Source organism: Crotalus tigris, unplaced genomic scaffold, assembly GCF_016545835.1.
Source record: "Crotalus tigris isolate CLP2741 ecotype Arizona unplaced genomic scaffold, ASM1654583v1 scf7180000024461.2689607, whole genome shotgun sequence".
In the NCBI taxonomy this organism is placed as follows: domain Eukaryota; kingdom Metazoa; phylum Chordata; class Lepidosauria; order Squamata; family Viperidae; genus Crotalus; species Crotalus tigris.
Window position 1 is genome coordinate 1760581 of NW_024100631.1, and position 21008 is coordinate 1781588.

The following is a 21008-nucleotide window of genomic DNA, read 5'->3' on the forward strand; positions in this document are numbered from 1 at the left end:
GCCATTAAGCTCCTTTGCTCAAGGTTGGCTACAGTCCACAGAAGCAGATCGCAATAGGAGAGAATCTTTGAACTGTGGGGTTCTCTCTGAGCTGGGCTGTTTTGCTGCAGATATTTCATGACCCAGCTAGGGAACATCAGCACTTTAGAAGGGAGTGGGGTTTGTGGAAAGGGGGAAGGGGGGTGGAGGAGGCTCTTTGGGTTTGGTTGTTTTAGTGGTGAGGTAACATCACCAGGGCTAGAAGGGAGGGAGGTTGGAGGAGGAGGAGGAGGAGGAGGAGGAGGAGGAGGAGGAGGAGGAGGAGGAGGAGGAGGAGGAGGAGGTCGTCTGTGGGGTTCTTGGTGGTCTCTGAGTTTGGTTGTTTTGCTGGAGACGTTTAATTAGAATAGAATAGAATAGAATAGAATAGAATAGAATAGAATAGAATAGAATAGAATAGAATAGAATAAGAAATGGAAATGGAAATAGGAATAGAATGGAATAGAACAGAACAGAACAAAATAGAATAGAAACGGAAATAGAAATGGAATTAGAAATAGGAATGGAATGGAATAGAATAGAATAGAATAGAATAGAATAGAATAGAATAGAATAGAATAGAATAGAATAGAATAGAATAGAATAGTTGGAAGGGACCTTGGATGTCTTCTAGTCCTACTCAGGCAGGAAACCCTATACCATTTCAGACAAATGGTTGTCTAATCTCTTCTTAAAAACCTCTAGTGTTGGAGTGTTCACAACTTCTGGAGGCAAGTCGTTCCATTTTAGTCCCAAAGAACAAAGAGATGAAGGACTTAAAATAGGACCGACCATCCATCCATCCATTAATTGATTCTCAGTCTTCTCTTGTCTTTGCATTGGGCTGGTTTGACGACTGAAGCTCAGATTTTGTCCCGTAGACCTCAAAAGCTGGAGGAGCCAACTTGATCAACTCCTTATTCTCCTCAGCTACCCACATGGGATCTTGTTTGCGTGATATACTGCCCGTTTCTGCTAACTTCTGACAATATCCATTAGCCGAGACCATCCACTGTCAAGATATCCCTCGCTTTTGCTACAATCACCCAGACATCCGTTTCTCCACTTAGTGACACGTTTGGCTGATTTACTGTCGCTTTTTCTCTTCTCCCCCTTTTCTGCTTTCTGCCGAGGCTGAACGGAGGAAGAGTGAGTCCAGCAGCCTTCCTTCCATTTAAAAATGAGCGAAGGGATTGATTTTCAATAAGTCTTGAAAGGTTAATAATTCTGCCGATAAATGAAACTTGGCCCATAGATAAACAAATCCAGCTGGCAGAGGAAGGTTGAAAGTCGATTTTCATGAGAGAGTGCATTGACTTAACAATGATTCGTTTAGTGACCATTCAAAGTTGCAACGGCACTGAAAAAAGGGATGTCAGAGCATGCTAATACAGGATCCAACACACAGCAGTTACAGCAGGAAAACAGAAGAGAGAGAGAACGCATCTGCAGAGCCTTCCCTTTTTATACAAAGCTCTTAAAGAGACACAGACCCTGCTGTTTCATTCCCATCATTACCTCTTATATTACATTACATCAGTGGGTTAGCTTCTAAATCATTACCTTGACAAGTGACTTACGACCGTTTTCCACACTTAGCGACCATCGCAGCATCCTTGCGGTCACGTGATCGAAATTCAGACGCTTGGCCACTGACTCGTATTTATGACGGTTGCAGCATCTCCTGGGATTCCCCTTTTGCCTCTTTCTGGCGAGCAAAGTCAACGGGGGAAGCCGGTTCACTTAAGACCAGGTTGCTAACTTAAACAATTACAATGATGCACTTAACAAGTGTGGCCAAAAAAGCCGTTAAAATTGGACAGAACTCATTGAACAAATGTCTCACTTAGCAACAGAAATTTTGGGCTCAGTCGTGGTTGTAAGTTGAGGAACTATACCTGTATCCTAAGGGACCCTTTGCAACTCAAGGATTCCCATTCCTGATATCTTAATGAGCTGGATTTTGCCCAGGGCATCTCGTTTCCCCTGCTTATCCATCACAGAGTAATCCTTTTCTGATCAGTAATGAACTGGTTATAGCTGTGTTTCTTGTCCTAATTGCAGTTGCTGTTTTCCACCAGTCTCTAACCAACCAGGTAGCCAGTTCCTTCCACCATGCTCCCTTCCTCTCTCTCTGCTTTCCTCTTTGTTCTCACTGTTGACCCAGTTTCCGAACAAGCTCACATTTGAATATAGATCAGGAGGTGGGGAGAGGAAGGAAACGGTTCAGAAAGTTCCTGGAAATATAAATGAGTGCACGAAAGGAGATTTCTGTCTGCCTGCCTGGAAATTTATATGCCCAAACCAAGTTTGGTCCCGTGATAATTGCCCAAAGAAAGGCAGAGCTGCATCTGAGCAGAGATTCAAGAAAACGTTCCATATCTGGAATGGAAAACCCGAAGCATCGAAAAAACCTACACCAGAAGATAACAGAATAAAAGAGTTAGGAGGAGGAGGAGGAGAAGGAGAAGGAGGAGGAGAAAGGGACCTTGGAGGTCATCTAGTATAACCCCCTGCTCAGGTGGGAAACCTATACCATTTCAGACAAATGGCTGTCCAGTCTCTTCTTGGAAACCTCCAGAGATGGAGCTCCCACAACTTCTGGAGGCAAGCAGTTCCACTGGTTAATTGTTCTCACTGTTAGAAAATTTCTCCTTAGTTCCAGGTTGCTTCTCTCCTTGATGAGTTTCCATCCCTTGCTTCTTGTCCTGCCTTCAGGTGCTTTGGAGAATAGCTTGACTCCCTCTTCTTTGTGGCAACCCCTGAGATATTAGAACACAGTTATCATGTCCCCCTTGGTCCTTCTCTTCATTAAACTAGACAGACCCAATTCCAGCAACCGTTCCTTATATGTTTTAGCCTCCAGTCCCCTAATCATTTTTGTTGCTCTTCTCTGCACTCTTTCTAGAGTCTCAACATCTTTTTTATATCGTGGCCATCAAAACTGGATCACCTAGGAGGTAGTTTTCATTGAAGTCCCCAAGCCATACCCTTGCTGCGTCTGATCCTGGATGTGAAATATACATCCATCTTGATCAGTAGCCAGTGATTGTCCACGCCCTTCAGCCGTTCGTTGAAGCTTCCTTGGGCTATTCAAGTTGGCATGTGTCACTCGGTCTTCTCGAAGCAAATCCTGTTTTAATTATGTGTTGAGAGAAAAAGGCCATAATCTTCTACTTGTCGTAAAGACGGAGCAGATGGCTTTGGACGGCCCACAGCGTGTGGTGGAAGCATTAAATCTCATCTGCAGCTGTTCCCCTGCAACTGGCATTGAGTGGTGTACTGCCTTTGAACCTGGCAGATCCATAATGGTCTCTCTTGGTTGATTCCCTTTGATAATGCTGTCTGCCATGGATGAAACTACTTCCCTGCTTTGCTTGCCTTCACATATCCTGCTAAGCCGTGGTTGAACGATTAAAGTTGGCTGAGGCCACACACAACATGCAAAGTCTTAAGCTGTTTCTAGACTTTGGCGTGCTAAGCCAAAGCATCAAGTGGCTTAATGTGATATGTAAACTCAGCCTCTGCCTTGGACAGTGGGATAAGGAAGCATTAGAATGAATTAACCGTGATGCGTGAAATATGACTATGATCACTGGAAGGATTAGAGTTTGGTGGTAAATCATAAGCAAAGAGGGAAAGAACTTTGGGGTCGACTACTGAAGAACTGTGTCTAAGTCATGGTAGACGAGACAAAAGTCTGGAGGGGGCTAAGCTAGGAGCCAATGTTCCTAAATTTAAAGAAATAAAAAGGGGCGTCTGTTAGGTGGGAATAATTTATTTTTCTTCTTGGTTCCAAGGGTAAGAAGATTGGATGGACCTGTCCCAAAAGTGCTTTTTTTTTTCACGAGGCAACTGGACTTTCTTGTTTTTCTTTGAAGACGTTTCGCTTCTCATCCACGAAGCTTCTTCAGCTCTGACTGGATGGTGGGGAATGGAAGGATTTGCATTCCTTGCAGACAGCTGGTCATTTGCATTCTTTTAGAGAGAGCCCTTGAGGCCACTTCAGTCTACAACACAATTCTTTCAACAGCTCCAAGAAGGCTCCACACCCATTTGCACCACTCAGGTGACCCTGAGGACACAGATAAGCCTCCAGGTAGCTTCAACGACTCTCTAAAAGAAGGCAAATGACCAACTGTCTGCACCACTTGATCACCATTGGCATTGACAAATTCGCCATTAGTCAATTGCAAAAGGCGGCCTTACTAGGAACTGCTTCCATCCTGCGACAATATCTGTAATACCATCAAACATCCACATCTGCCTATCCCAGGTCCTGGATAAGGACTCGATAGGTAGACAAAAATGCCAAATCCAGTCTGAACATCTGGCTGACCGTGCGATAATCCATAATAATAATAAAGTTGGAAGTGAGCTTGGAGGTCATCTAGTCCAACCCCCTGCTCAGGCAGGAAACCCTATACCATTTCAGACAAATGGCCGTCCACTCTCTTCTTAAAAACTTCCAGTGTTGGAGCATTCACCGCTTCTGGAGGCAGGTTGTTCCACTGGTTAATTGTTCTCACTGTCAGGAAATTTCTCCTTAGTTCTAGATTGCTTCTCTTTGGACAGTGTCCATCTGTTGCTTCTTGTCCTGCCTTCAGGCGCTTTGGAGAATAGCTTGACTCCCTCTTCTTTGGGGCAACCCCTGAGATACTGGAAGACTGCTATCATGTTCCCCCTTGTCCTTCTCTTCATTAAACTAGACATACCCAATTCCAGCAACCGTTCCTTATACGTTTTAGCCTCCAGCCCCCTGATCATCTTTGTTCCTCTTATCTGCACTCTTGTTAGAGTCTCAACACCTTTTTTACATCGTGGTGACCAAAACTGGATTTTAAAATGGATTGAAAAAGAAATCAGCTTAATATCCCTTTAAGGGGTATTTTTAGAAAGTAAAACTTACCTTCATAAAAGCAGAATTCAGGGCCTGCCTTATTTATAACCCTCGCGAGTTTGCCATGCCAAAGTGGCTAAGTTTGATCAATTGCATGTTTACCTGTTGTTTAGCTGAATGTAGATCGTTTTTATTTCTGTAATATCACGCCGTTGAACGTGAGGATAATGGCCTAGTCTGCATTTGAGGATTGCTTTCTTTGGAACCCTTTTGTACATTCTTTGAAATTCCATTCTGGGCTGCGAATTTATGCATATCATGTTTAAATACATACGTAAGTAATATACGATTCCTTTTGAGAAAGGCGCCGTGATTCATCCATCATACAAGGGCACCCGGTGTAGTGTCACAACTCACGGTGATTTATTCTGTAAACTCAGTGAAGCAAAGTGGCATTTTCCAGGAGGCCTGGAACAGCTATTTTCTCCAAATGTGCCAGAAATTGGCATTTCTTGATACCTTTAGAAGGTCTGCTCATTTTACAGTGAAGGTCAGTGATCTATGTGTCCATGTCAAACTTCAGCAGTCTCTCTCTCTCTCTCTCTCTCTCTCTCTCTCTCTCTCTCTCTCTCTCTCTCTCTCTCTCTCTCTCTGTTGGTATCATCTATCTATCTGACTGTCCACCTTTCCATTCATCCATCCCTACTTAACTACTCTATCCATCTCTCTCTCATCTGTCTGTCTGTCTGTCTGCCCATCTGTCCATCTATCCATCCATCCTTACTTATCTGCTCTATCCATCTCTTCTCTCATCCATACATCCATCATCTATCTATCTATCTATCTATCTATCTATCTATCTATCTATCTATCTATCTCTATCTGACTGTCCACCTTTCCATCCCTACTTAACTGCTCTATCCATCTCTCTCTCGTCTGTCTATCTATCTATCTATCTATCATCTATCAATCATCTATCTATCTATCTGACTGTCCACCTATCCATCCATCCATCCATTCCTACTTAACTGCTCTATCCATCTCTCTCTCGTCTGTCTGCCTGCCTGCCTGCCTATCTATCTATCTATCTATCTATCTATCTATCTATCTATCTATCTTCTATCTATCATCTATCTATCTGACTGTCCACCTATCCATCCATCCATCCATCCATTCCTACTTAACTGCTCTATCCATCTCTCTCTCGCCTGCCTGCCTGCCTGCCTATCTATCTACCTACCTACCTACCTACCTACCTACCTACCTACCTACCTATCTATCTATCTATCTATCTACACCAGCCATCTCACCAAAGCGACTTTAGGTGGTTTATAACAACAAAGTGACTCTGGGCTCTTTAAATGGGAGAGAACGAAAGCATAGATAAACCCAACAACGACACTAATCTCAGCAAGCAGTAGTGTAGGCCACAGAAGACAAGAGCTATGCTTACGCCACCCCTTGTCTCGATAAATGCATTTCCACAATGGCCTCCACCATGTTTTAAAACTGCAGGAAAGATCTTCCCTCTTATCCATAGCCGGAAGGTTCGGAGTTCAGAGCATCCTTCCCTTGAAGGTCAGGGGCTGTAAGAGCTCAGGTATTCCTGCTTGTTTTGCAACGATGGACTCTGGGACAGAGACTTGAGTGGGTAGGAGCCAAGCCTGAAGAAAGACGCTTTGGAAATAATTTAATAGCAGGGCCATGAAGGATGGCCCTGCTTGCCAGCATCGTTTCTCCTTCCAAGAGGAGAGTCTTCTCCTGTCACTCTTTGGCTGCTCTTGTTGGGGTGATGCATTCCCCCAAGCTGTCTCTGGAAGATCAAAAATAAAGTGCTGGTATGTGCCGTGGAACACTGAATCTGATCGGTCCATGAGTGTGAGGATCCCTTGATTTCTTCACCTGTGCACAGGTGAGAAAGGTGGAGGAGGCAGAGGTGCCAAAGAGTTGCTTGCTTTCAGTTGACAAGTCAAAGAAGCCTTAAGATTATCTCTTCCTCTCTCTCTCTCTCTCTCTCTCTCTCTCTCTCCCCCTTCCTTCCTTCCCTTCCTTCCTTCCTTCCTTCCTTCCTTCCTTCCTTCCTTCCTTCCTTTCTTTCTTTCTCTTTCTCTTTTTTCTCCTTCCCTCTCTCTCTCTCTCCTTCCTTCCTCTTTCTTTCTCTTTTTCTTTCTCCTCCCCTCTCCCCCTTCCTTCCTTCCTTCCTTCCTTTCTTTCTCTCTTTCTCTTCTCCTCTCTCTCTTTCTTCCTTCTTTCTTCCTTTCTCTTTCTCTTTCTTTCTCCTCCCATCTCCCTCCCCCTTCCTTCCTTCCTTCCTTCTGTCCTTCCTTCCTTTCTCTCTTTCTTTCTCTTTCTCCTCCCCTTTCTTTCTTTCTTTCTTTCTTTCTTTCTTTCTTTCTTTCTTTCTTTCTTTCTTTCTTTCTCCTCTGACTCCTCTTTATCTGATTGTGAACCATTCACTGGAACAAATCCACTTCTTCTTCCTGCCATCCCCATCCCCGGAGCAGAGAAGGAAGGTAGAAGATGAGAAGGGAAAACGGTGGCTGGGAGGCTCAGCTGGGGATTGAAGCAGATGCTCCGTGCCTCTCTAGGGGTTTTGCACAGTTAAACTTGCTGAGTAGTCAGGTTTTTTGAGTCGGATTCCAAACCAGATTTAAAGCATACACATCTCACTCCGAATTATGGAGAGAAGCTCGATGTAGCTCTATCTGGGCATTCTTTAATATTCAAGGAAAGCTCTTTCGCTTCTTACAAGGAAAAATATTAGTAGGAATGTTAACGTTATTATCTTCTTTTCTGCTGAAGAATGGAAACCGCTCTCCTGCATAAAAGCAGACATAATGGCTGTTGAGACCTTGTAAATTGCAGCCCGGGAAACTAATGAATTATACATATTGCAATAAGGATGACAATGAAAGCTTCCTCTGACTCCTTCTTCCTTCCTTCCTTCCTCCTTGCTTTCTTCATTTATTTATGTTTTAACTTTCCTATTCATCAAAACTTCCTGCTTAGTTTATTTCAGGATGTTAAAAAAAACCAAATCCAAACTTATTATTGTGACCCAACCGGTTCCTTTGTAGGGTGATGGACTTGGAAGCGACCACCTTTTTACATTTTACTGTAGGCTCTGCTAATATAATCCAGGTTCATTCAGGGCACAAAGTCATTTGGAAAGAAAGAGAACTAATCTCTCTGCGGTGGGGGTTTTGTGGCAACGCACTGAAGCCAAGACACAGAAATACACAAATTTGGCAGGTGGCTGTGGTTTTGTCTTGGCCGGAAAATGTGCCAACGACGGGCGCTGGGATTCTTGCATTATTAAGCCGTGGTTCATTTAATCCTGGCTTTGCATAAACCATAAAGCCTACTGCAAGGGGCGTCTTGCCGCCAGCTGTGAAACTGGGAGCTGTCCAACGTTGGAATTCCGTGACCACCTCAAATAATAAACACATGGATGGGACAACCTCCCATCCTGGATAACTATATCGGACAGGCTTTTCGCTGTTCGTGAGCAAGCTGGTGGCTCTGGCAATGATCTAGCTGGGCATCTATAAGCCAGGTTGGTAAGGATCATGGTCAGGACACAACATGGTCAAGACATGCTCCAAGCAGCCTCCACCATCCACTCACTCCTGCTGCCCCAGGTGATCCTATGACTGCTCCCACTTAGCTAGTCCTCGACCTACAAGCACTTTCTGTAAGGTTGCCTACCCCTGTCCTATACCATTCCAGACAAATGGTTGTCCAATCTCTTCTTATAAACTTCCAGGGTTGGAGCAACCACGACTTCTAAAGGCAGGTTGTTCCACTGGTTGATTGTTCTCACTGTCAGGAAATTTCTCCTTAGTTCTAGGTTGCTTCTCTCCTTGGTTAGTTTCCATCTGTTGCTCCTTGTCCTGCCTTCAGGTGCTTTGGAGAATAGCTTGACTCCCTCTTCCTTGTGGCAGCCTCTGAGATACTGGAAGACTGCTAACATGTCCCCCCTTGTCCTTCTTTTCATTAAACCCGAGACTTTCGTTAAAATAAACAACTCATCCACTACTGTGGTTGCTTTCTCGACAGGAGTTACGAGGATCCCATCGAGAGCGAAATCGTTGAGCGGATCCCGTACTTGCACGGCAGCTACGCGGCGCCTTTGGCGCAGCCCGAAAGGGGCAGCATGGCCAGCATCGACCGCCTGGGCAAGCGCTCCCCCTCCATTGACAGCATCCGCAAAGACCCCCGGTGGCGCGACCCGGATCTGCCCGAAGTCATCGCCATGCTCAGCCACCCCATCGATCCCGTGAAATCGAACGCCGCAGCCTACCTCCAGCACCTCTGCTACGAGAATGATAAGATCAAGAAGGACGTGAGGCATCTCAAGGGCATTCCCATCCTGGTGGGTCTTCTGGACCATCCTAAGCCTGAGGTCCACCGCAAAGCATGTGGGGCCCTCCGGAACATATCCTATGGGAAGGACAATGAGAACAAAGTGGCCATCAAGAACTGTGATGGGATACCGGCTTTGATCAGGTTGTTGCGCAAGACGAGTGATATGGAAGTACGAGAACTCATTACAGGTCAGTGGGTGGTTCGTCTTCTCCTTTTCTTCCCCTTCCCCTTCCCCTTTTCCTTCTCCTCCTTCTCCTCCTTTCCCCCTTCCCCTTCTCCTGCTCCTCTCCCCCTCCTCCTCCTCTTCCCCTTCCCCTTCTCCTCCTCCACCACTACTACTACTACTACTACTACTACTACTACTTCTTCTTCTTCTTCTTCTTCTTCTTCTTCTTCTTCTTCTTCTTCTTCTTCTTCTTCTTCTTCTTCTTCTTCCTCCTCCTCCTCCTCCTCCTCCTCCTCCTCCTCCTCCTCCTCCTCCTCCATGGTGGACATGTGAAGTGGTGGCTTTGGAGTTCTCTTCAAGTGCCTTTTCCTAGATCAGGGGTCTTCAAACTTGGTCCTTTTATGACTTGTGGACTTCAACTCCCAGAATTCCTCAGCCAGGCACATGTGGAATTCTGGGAGTTGAAGTCCACAAGGCATAAAAGGGCCAAGTTCGAAGACCCCTGTCCTAGATTAAAACTGGGGGCGGTGCAATCAGCAGACTCACGCTGTTCTGTGTTATACTGTCGGTCGGCTCCGCCACAATTCATAACATTTTTGTTTATGCCTCAACTTGGACGTGGTCTCCTGAGGTTCCAAAAGGATCTTATGCTTCCGCTGATCGTTCTCTGATCCTCAGCACGGAGCGGAATGAGAACAAGGAGGCCCTAGAGGAAAGAAAAGAGGATTTGAGAAAGCAGCAGATGGTCTGACTGTTCTCCGAGTGATAAAACGAGGTGTGGCATTTCACTTCCCCATGGAGATCCGGTTGCAGCAAATTCATTGCCCTCCCTTGGAGAACAGCTGGAAAAACTGAGCATCTTAAGTGGCTTCTCTTTCCCCTCCGGGTATTTATCGCAGAGTAATTCTTGGGAGAGTTTGAAAGAGGCTCAGAGCTTGGGGGGCAAAGCAAGCGCCACGTCTGCAGAGCAGAAATTCCATTTCTGGGGCTGCATTGAATTTACAGGGACTCCTTAACCAATGGCCGCAGTTGGGTTGTTAAGGGAGGCAGGCCTGAATTTACAAACTTTTTTTTTTCCCCTGTGGTTGGGAAGTGAATCCATCCCCATGGTCACGTGATCAAAATTCGGCCGCTTGGCAACTGCTCATATTTATGACAGTCACAATGTCCCCAGGTCAGGGACCTTTTGGGACCTTTTGGGACCTTTTGGGACCTTCAGACAAGAAAAGTCAAGGGGGAAAATGGATTTACTTAACAACTGTGTGACTAATTTGACAACTGCAAAGATTCCCTTAACAATTATGGAAGAGAAGAGGAGAGGAGAGGAAAGAAGAGAAGAAAAGAAAAGAAAAGAAAAGAAAAGAGGAGAGGAGAGGAGAGGAAAGAAGAGAATTAAAGTAAGGTAGGGTAGAGTAGAGTAGAGTAGAATGGAATGGGAATGGAATGGAATGAATAGAATAGAAAATATGGAATAGAATAGAAATAGAATAGAAATAGGAATAGAATAGAATAGAATATAGAATAGAATAGAATAGAATAGAATAGAATAGAATAGAATAGAATAGAATAGAATAGAATAGAATAGAACAGAACAGAGCTGGAAGGGACCTTGGAGGTCTTCTAGTCCAGCCACCTGCTCAAGCAGGAGAACATACCCATCTCAGACAAGTTACTGTCCAGCCTCTTCTCAAAAACCTCCAGTGATGGAGCGCCCACGATTTCTGGTGGCCAGCTGTTCCACTGGCTAATTGTCCTCACTGTCAGGAAGTTTCTCCTTAATTCTAGATTGCTTCTCTCTTTGACCAGTTTCCATCCATTGTTTCTTGTCCTTCCCTCTGGTGCTTTGGAGAATAGTTTGACCCCCTCTTTGTGGCAACCTCCCAAGTTTTGGAACACTGCTATCATGTCGCCCCTGTTTCTTCTTTTCTTTAACTAGCCAAACCCAAGTCCCGCAGCCGTTCTTTGTATGTTTTAGCCTCCAAGCCTTTGATCATCTTAGTTGCTCTTCTCTGAATTAGTATGACCAACTTGGTTTCTTGACAATCTCCTCTATCTCGGTGTGTGTTGACTGACCCAGTTAGCAAAAACAATGACTTCACACCCTTGTTACACCAAGCAACCTTTTTAAACATGGTTTGTTAAACAAACCCTAGTGGGATGGCGTGAACATTACCCTAAGCTGACCGCAAGTTCTCTATGCGTTTGAAAAATGACCACTCGTTTCTCTACTTTGCAAAAAAATGAATAAATGCAGCCCATGTTTTGCAAGAAGCATTGATCAAATTGATTTTCCGAGCGATTTGAAAACCAATCGGTTATTTTAATTGCCGTGAGTCTCCACAGCACGTTACAAAGGCAAACATTTGGATAAATCTTTGCATTACCGGGCCTGCAAATTGAATATAGAATGCAGCACCTCCTCGTTCTCGAATTGTGCTTGGCAATTACAATCTTCAAATAATAATCATAATAACCTTGTGGTTGGTTTTTTGTTGTTTTTTTTTTTTTTGCTCCTGAATTTGAGGCTTGCAGTAGTTGGTTTTGAAATGCATTGGGTTGGAAATGTTCAGCCCTTTACGATAACTGCCTGGGAAGAAATCAAAGTTAATTGGCTGGTTGGTGTGCAGACTGGTTTTTTGTGCATTTCTTGAGAAGTAATCTGTGTGACGCTGAGCCTGCAGCAGCAATAGTTTTTTTCCAATTCTTGTCATCTCACCATTCACTGGCCAGAGAACAGAATAACAAATGGAAGGGACCTTCGAGATCTTCTAGTCCAACCCCCAGCTCAAGCAGGAGACCCTATATTATTTCAGACAAATGGCTGTCCAGGCTCTTCTTAAAAACCTCCAGTGTTGGAACATTCACAACTTCTGGAGGCAAGTAGTTCCACTGGTTAATTGTTCTAACGGTCAGGAAGTTTCTCCGTGGGATGCAGGCAGCACACAAAACCACGCACTCTCCGGTCTGTGGAAAAACCTCTCTCCACGGAACTGGTACCTGGTGCCCACAAGGTTGGGGATCTCTGTTTTAAATCATCCAAGATGTCTTTGCCCTTTCTGGCTCTGGAGCTGAAGTGCCACTTAAAGCATTGGGCAGTTGAAGATAAAATTCCTGTGAGGACTTGTTTGTTTTAACGATACTCCTGTAAGGATTGAATGCGGTTGCCCTGGGGATGAGGGAAGGCGTTGAATCCTAAATATAAATTTCAATCCAGATTAGGAAATTTCAGGAAAATTTCATTTTTCTTTCCCTTCTGGTTTTCATGTTTTGTTTGCTGGGGGTAATTTTGAGTTTTGATAGAAGGGAATATTTGTAACCCAGGGTTCAACTGTGAGGTCCTTAGTGCTCTCTGAGCTTGGTGGTTTTCTTGCAGAAGTTTCATTATCCATCTAGAGAACATCATCAGTGTTAGAAGGGGTGGAATTTATGGAGAGGAGGGAGGGAGGGAGGGAGGGAGGGAAGGAAAGAAGGAAGGAAGGAAGGAAGGAAGGAAGGAAGGAAGGAAGGAAGGAAGGAAGGAAGGAAGGAAGGATTATAGGGTCCTTGGTGCTTTCTGAGCTTGATGGTTTTCTTGCAGATGTTTCATTATCCAACTAGGGAACATCATCAGTGTTAGGTGGAATTTATGGAAGGGAGGGAAGAAAGGAAGGAAAGAAAGGAAAGGAAAGGAAAGGAAAGGAAGGATTGGTGCTTTCTGAGCTTGGCGGTTTTCTTGCAGATATTTCATTATCCAACTAGGGAAAATCATCAGTGTTAGAAGGGGTGGAATTTATGGAGAGGAGGGAGGGAAGGAAGGAAGGACTATAGGGTCCTTGATGCTTTTTGAGCTTGATGGTTTTCTTGCAGATGTTTCATTATCCAACTAGGGAACATCATCAGTGCTAGAAGGGGGTGGGTTTGTGGAAAAGGAGGACGACTGTGGGGTCTTGGGTGCTCTCTCAGCGTGACTGTTTGCTTGCAAACATCATCGTTATCAATGTCTTGTTTCCTTTTTGGCGTTTTGATTGCTTTTGATTGTCTCTTTTTTGAATGGTGTGTAGATCTCTACGTGCCTGTTGATGGTCAATTTGTCTGAGTGCCCAAAGGACTGTTCTGTTTGGATCGCAATATTTGAATCACATTGCATTCCCTTTGCAACTTGACCCACACTGCAAACCTAGAGCCAGTGGAATCTAAGTGGTTAAGGCACCAAACTAGAACTTGGGAGATCATGAATTCAAATCCTCTTTTAGCCATGAAAGCCAACTGACAACTCTCAACACAACCCACTTCACGGGATTGTTGTGAGGAAAAATAAGAGGAGCAAGGTGTGCTGGATATGTGTGCCACCTTGAGTTATTTGTAAAAAATAATAAAGATGGGAAACAAACAAACACCTAAGCCTAGGTATGGTTTTTGGTCATTTCTATTGACTGTTTTTCACTCTTTCCTCCTATTCAAGGAACCCTTTGGAACCTGTCATCTTACGAACCCCTCAAAATGGTGATCATTAACCATGGCCTTCAGACGCTGACCAATGAGGTCATCATCCCTCATTCGGGGTGGGAAAACGAGCCGAACGAAGATTCGAAACCTAGAGATGCGGAATGGAGTACAGTCTTCAAGAATACGTCGGGATGTCTGAGGTGAGAAACGGGGCCCATACAATGTCGCCAAAGGGCCAAAGGATTCAGGGAAACAAAGCAGAAATTGCATTCAGCTACGCGGAACCATCTGTTGTATAGTGGGTGCTGGTGGGATACTTGGCTAAATTCAGCATACCTGGCTTGGTGTAAAATAGTTGTCTGTGCTTGTAGAGCAACAGTCTTACTGTCACCAATCCAACTAGCGGACCCAACAAAAGGAATCCGGCAATTACATCCCAGTGAGCAAAAATTTTATTGGGTACAGCATCTCAGAACTGAAGAAGTAAAATCAGCTCTGAGTTTTCCCGCGCGAAAGCTTGCTTGGTTAAAAGATAAATTCCCATGCCCCCATCCCCTGGAGTATTCACATTGTCCAATAGTACTATTTTGTTTTGTTACGGGAACGGTTCACTTCTCCATCGAGCACCTGCGGCAGTGACCTTGGCGGGGTGCAGGCTTTCACGGTCCATGAATGGCTTCTTGGCATTCCATTCCATTCCATAAGTCTATCTGCCTGCCTGCCTGCCTGCCTGCCTCTATCTATCTATCTATCTATCTATCTATCTATCTATCTATCTATCTATCTATTTATCTTCTATCCATCCATCCATCCATCCCAGAGGTCTCCATCCTCTTGGGCACCAGGGACAGTTCCATGGAGAGAGGTTTTTCTGCAGACCAGAGGGTGCATGGTTTTGTGTACTGCCTGCATCTCACGGATGGGGATTTTGCTTGTTTGTGTGGCCAGTTGCTGACATGCTGCGGCCCAATACTGATCCACAGGCCGGGAATTGACAGCCCCTGATCTATCCTATCATCTCTCTCTCTATATATATATACATTATCTGTCCATTCATCTACCTTTTTTATACATCCATCAATCTCTGTCACATGTCTGTCTGTCTATCAATTATCTATCTCTACCTATCTATCTCCATTCTCTATCCATTCATCCAGCTCTATTATAAAGCCATCCATCTCGGTCCATCCATATCCGTTTGTCCGTCTGTCTTATCATCTCCCATCCATCCATCCATCCATCCATCCATTGCATTTTTTCCTGGATCTTTGAACCAACCAGCAGCATGTCTGGATATGTGCAGCAAGAAATAGAGTGGTGCTAGTAGAGGGGGGGGGGAGAAAGATTGACCTCATTTTCAGACATTCTGTTTTACGTTTGATCAGTTTTTTAGGCCGATATAAATAAAGCAGAGAAAATGAAATGAATCACTCAGCATGTACTTTATGTGCCTCCATCGCTCGGCATCCAGGCATCCTATAATAATAGAGATTTGTAAATGCTGACGGAGCAGTGACAAATGTTGATTGATCATCCATGCAAGAAACAAATAGATGGGTATTTTTAACGTCTTCTTGAACGGAGACAAATTCCTGGTGGGAAAAAAATAAGTGAAAAGCACAGAAAAACCAAAGAAAGCAGCGAGAAGGGGAAAGGGATGGAATACATACATATAAATGTATACATCACAGTGTAAAAGTGAAAAGAAGGACTAGGGGAGACATGAGTCCAGTGTTCCAATATTTGAGGGGCTGCCACAAAGAAGAGGGGGGGGGTCAACTGATTTTCCAAAGCACCTGAAGGGAGAACAAGAAGCAATGGATGGAAACTAATCAAGGAGAGAAGCAACCTGGAACTAAGGAGAAACTTCCTAACAGTTAGAACAATTAACCAGTGGAACAGCCTGCCTCCAGAAGCGGTGAATGCTCCGACACTGGAAGCTTTTAAGAAGAGACTGGACAGCCATTTGTCTGAAATGGTATAGGGTTTCCTGCCTGAGCAGGGGGTTGGACTAGATGACCTCCACGCTCCCTTCCAGCTCTGTTATTCTGTTAATTCCTCCCTCATCTGCATTGCTACTTTTCTTTTTAAAAATATTGTTGTTGTTATCGCTGTTGTATAAACTTGACACCGAGGTGAGGGCTGACGTGAACATTCCAAAGACAAGTGTGTCCTGCAATCTTGAGAACTAGCTTTCCTGAAACTTTTTAACACCTTGCCAAACTTAATTGTGTTATTTTTGGCTTCCTGTTGCTGAACGTTAAAGGCTTCCTAAATAGGCGCGTTGCTAGCATAGCAAGCTTTAGAAATGTGCCGTAGCAAAAGCAGCTTATATTTATGAGATCCTGAGTGCCTTTTGCTTTGGGACATATAAATGTTCACTCAGAGAGACTTCCTGGGATATGGAGGTGGGATTGGGCAGGAGTCCACCCCCCCCCATTCCTGGGGCATCACCTGGAAATTTGGCACTGAAAAACTGCCAACCAACATCTTGAAGAGGCTATGGCCATACCTGAATAAGAAAACTTGCCACCAGCCAGATTAGCAAAAATGTTTTAAAAATATCTCAGATGGATGTTGGAAATGTAAACATAAGTCAGGTATTCATGATCATGTATGGTGGACATGCGTTGAAGCAAAGAGGTACTGGACAAAAATACATACTTGGCTAGAAAAGATGTTGGGAAAACATGCAGATTTTAAACCTGAACTTTTTTTTATTAATATTATTCCAGAAAAGATTGATAAACCAAGTATAATATTTGACTTTATATGTGATAACAGCGGCAAGAATCCTATTTGCACAATATTGGAAAAGGGGAGAATTACCACCAGAGGAAGAAATCATTACAAAAATATTAGAAGGTGCAGAAATGGACACGCTTACTGTGAGGCTGAAAGATAAAGAAGAAACAGAATACTATCAGAATTGGGACTTGTTTTACCAATGGCTGGCAATAAAGAACAAAGGATTGGGAGTTAAATTTGTATTAGTGAATGATAAACTCAGACAACACGTTTGTTGAACAAGTACTATTGAATTGTATGAGAAAAATAAATAAAAAATTTACAAATGAAAAAAAAAAGAGAATTTGCAGATGTGTGGATTTCAACTTTCAGAATTCTTAGCATTGGCCATCCCAGTAGATTCTTCTGGGAGTTGCAAGTCCACTCATCTGCAAGTTCCCAAGATGGAGAAACACCGTTGTGTTGTATTTGCATATTTGGGCTCAATTGTGGCTGTAAGTCAAGGACTACCTTCAGATTCAAATCGAACAAGATTTCCAGGAAATTGAGAGTTGTTGTTAGTTGCAAAGTCATGTCCGACCCATCGCGACCCCATGGACAATGTTCCTCCAGGCCTTTTTGTCCTCTACCATCTTCTGGAGTCCCTTTAAGCTCACGCCTGCTGCTTCAGTGACTCCATCCAGCCACCTCCTTCTCTGTCATCCCCTTCTTCTCTTGCCCTCCATCTTTCCTAGCATCAGGCTCTTCTCCAGTGAGTCCTTCCTTCTCATTAGGTGGCCAAACTACCTGAGTTTCAACTTCAGGATCTGGCCTTCTAAAGAGCAGTTGGGGTTGATATCCTCTAGGACTGACCGGTTGGATCGCCTTGCAGTCCAGAGCTGGAAACAATTCTGCATTTCTCCTTCACCTTGAGAAACTTTTGCGTACAGCCTATTAAAAAAAATATGTTTTCTTTCCGGCTTTGGTTTCCAGGTCTCTTCCAATTGTTCAGCTTTTACGAGAAGGGCTAATAGTTCAGACCAAGGTAATAAAAAGAACTGTATTAAACCTTCTCCAGGCTGGAGTGAACTCCAGCCCCGTTTCCATTGATTAATATGGGCCTGCCGAATCTCTTGTTCATTTCCATGCTTGGGACTTTTCAGCCGAGAAGCTTCTCCTGGGAATCCCTTTGTAAAGGCAGAAAGTAATGAAGACTGTTCGACGGTGCCTAGTTGCTGGAATAATCATTAACCCCTGAAGGAAGACGCAGCCTTCCATGTAGGATCCAGGCGTAGTACTTTATTTAATTTTTTTTAGAAGGATGTACCAGACTTGCTCGGAGCTGAGAAATCATTAGAAGTGACCTTTTTTGCTTTCTGAATTTAGGGCTCTGGTTCCTACAGATGGTTAAGGAGCTCAGGAATAGATCTGATTATTTCCCCCCCCCCCATTGCAGGATTTTGTGCTGGCCTCCAACAGAACCAGGTGATCAACCACAAAAAAGGAATCCGCCCATTTCCTTGCATAGCAGAGGATGGAACAGAACAGAACAGAATAGTGGAATGGAGAATAGAATAGAATAGAATAGAATAGAATGGAATGGAATGGAATGGAATGGAATGGAATGGAATGGAATGGAATAGAATAGAATAGAATAATAGAAAATAGAAAATCAAGTGAAACGCCTACCAAGTTTCTCCTTGGAAGGGAAAAAACCACAGCCACTGGCACTGGTGATGTTGCCTGGTTGGGTAATGAAACGTCTGCAAGAAACCCACCAAGCTCAGAGAGCACCAAGGACCCCACAGTTCAACCCTGAGCGACCAATATTTTCTCCTGTTGGAAGGTACTTTAATTTGGATTTTGCCTTGAATTAGAAAGGCCTTGGTGATCCCTTCCAGTGCTCTGATTTTCCAGCTGTCATACGGTTTCCTGTAGATGGATATAATCTTGATGGCATCTTGAGCAAAACTGAACATAGTTAGCTGATCCTCCGGCCCACTTCCCTGTGGTTTGTCCCTGTGACTTGTGCATGAGGAATAATCTTCTCTGTAAGAACTCCAGACTGTCAGATCGGTTAGTGTTGATGTTCCTGTGGTGTGAAGCTCTAAACATGCCACCAACATGGTGGACGCCAGCTGAGAATAAATTTTGCAGTCATATGTTTGTCCTTTACACGGTTTGCCAACATAGCATTGGAGCTAAAAACCCAAGGTTTAAGGAAGAATGGTAAAGATAAAGGTAAAGTTGCTTTGAAGCTTCGGATAAACAAAATATATAGTTCATTTGGGCCTTGCTGGAGACTTCCATTCTCTTTTGATCACGGGCGAGAAAAGCTTTGATGCAATTAAGTAGGGATACCAGAGCTGAGTTTCAAAGCTCAAGGTTGTTAGAAACATATTCTCCATAACTTATTGATGGCGCTTCACAGCACGCCTGTACAACTCACAACAGCAGCTGCTGCCGTTCCAGAATATTTTTTTTTTTTTTTGCACATTTTTTTTATTGCATCGCCAGCCTAATGGCTTTGGTCAGCTAGGTGCCAATATCTAACTGACCTTGCTGGATTTTGAAAAGCTAAGTAGGATCAGAGCTGGTTATTTCCTGGAGTTGAGATCTCAGAAACGCTCAAAGGCTATGTAGACTGGGAAGTTGAGAAAACAAGGAAAGGCCATTTCTTTAATGTTGCCAAAAGGGTTACATGTGTGTGTGTGTGTGTGTGTGTTTGTCCTAAAAGAACTATAGCTTTTTATTTTTCACTCCTTATCAGACGCGAAGGATGAAATCCATACATGACCACAATTGAGCTGATTTATTGCTAAAAGCCTATGCACAGCAATCTTCTCAACTAGAGGTCAGCACCTGATTAGAGTTAGATAGGATCAATGGAATTCAAGATGGGTTGTGGCGACGTAGGGATTCTAAGCTGATGCCTCTTTTGACTCTGCTCCCACATTCTGCCATTCCTATTCCTACAGCGACTACCCCCTCTTTGAGATGGGAGAGAGGGGCAGAAAAGGGGCCTTGGGATGTGGTAGAGCTAAAGCACACAATTCTACCCACATGTATTTTGCAATCCAGGTCAATCCCGGTCTATGGTTTCTTCACCTTGTCAGGAGAAATCCCACCTCTTTCTCTTGTCTTTCTGCTAACCGGCTGAAGATCTTTCCCTGTGAAAGATCTACCAAATCAAGATTCACATTTGGGGCAAATATCCCACATATCCTGAGTCTGTTGAGTAGAGAACCGGCATTGTTGTACTCAACTTTCTAACCACTAGGTTAGGTGGCCATCTGAAGCCCATGTGGAAATGTTCAGCGTAGCCCTGGCCTGTTTTTCCCCCCTTGTCCTTGATTCCATTCCTCTCCAAATGCTTGCTAGAAGTCCACGTAGATTCTTCTTGAACTCTTTATTGGCTTGGAATACATTCAGACAACTGAGTGTACTAGACTCTAAATTAGAACATGGCCCACACAACTCGGTTCTCCAAAGTACACCTGAAGGAGTGTGGTGGAATGAGTCTGGATGGGGGAGGGAAGGCTCAGAGGGCAAAGAGGCAGCAAAGGTGGAATATTTGATAGACGGGGAGAGAGCAAAGTTGGATCCTCCCTAGCAGTTCACGGAGTAGATCTGCAGTTATTGCAGACAATTGCTTTAGCTTGGCAAGATTCTGTCTATAGGTAAAGAAAAGAAACTACTCTTAAGTCCTTCTCCTTCTTGGAGCCCGAGGAGGAGAATCTGAATGAACTTTCCAGTCTTCTCAAACCTCGCTGCGTCTAGTTCAGTGGTTCTCAACCTGTGGGTCAGGACCCCATTTGGGGTCGAACGACCATTTCACGGGGGTCGCCAAACAATGCAGTCCGCCATTTCCCCCCCCCCCCCGCCTTTTCCTTAGCTGTGCTACTCCCTTTTACTCTATTGGCTTTTGAAAGCCAATAGAATAGACTCTCTTGAATAGAGTCTAATGCCATTGGCTTTCAAAAGCCAATAGGAATTGTCCAGGCTGTCTCTGCCCTGCTGAGCCCGCCAAAAGTCCCATTCTGCAAACAGTGCTGCACCAGTTGAGTAGTCCTCGACTTACAACCGGTTGGGGGTCGCGGCATTAAAAAGGTTGAGAACCACTGGTCTAGTTGTTCTAAGGCTGGTCTCCTGAGCAACCAGCCTATTTTGTGCCCCTGTAGAAGCCACTTCAGCTTGAAGTCGTCCCTGCTAATAGCCGTAAATTATGCATCGTTTTCAACTGCAAAGTCACGGCCCTGTTCCACCCAGCCTGTTGATGCTTCTTGAGTAACTTTGAAAGGTACATTAAAGGAGATTTGGTCTGTACCTCACCTTGGGGCACTACAGAGGAAAGTGGAACAAGGCTTTTCTCTCTGGATTCTTGGAGGCATCCAGGGCTAAGCTCTCCAGATGCCACGCGGAAAGCTTCAGTTCCCCTACACCAGTAGTTAGAGCAGGGTGTGA

The 21008-nt window shown here is 44.3% G+C and overlaps 1 protein-coding gene across 10 annotated transcripts in view; it reads left to right on the forward strand.

Moving 5' to 3' along the window:
* ARVCF (ARVCF delta catenin family member) overlaps positions 1–21008 on the forward strand; it is a 197890-nt gene that overhangs the window by 123573 nt on the left and 53309 nt on the right. For all 10 annotated transcript variants that reach the window (XM_039332364.1, XM_039332363.1, XM_039332369.1 and 7 more), the window contains 2 exons: positions 8918–9414; positions 13834–14017. In XM_039332364.1, the coding sequence (XP_039188298.1) occupies positions 8918–9414; positions 13834–14017 (681 nt within the window). The remainder of the gene's footprint in view (positions 1–8917; positions 9415–13833; positions 14018–21008) is intronic.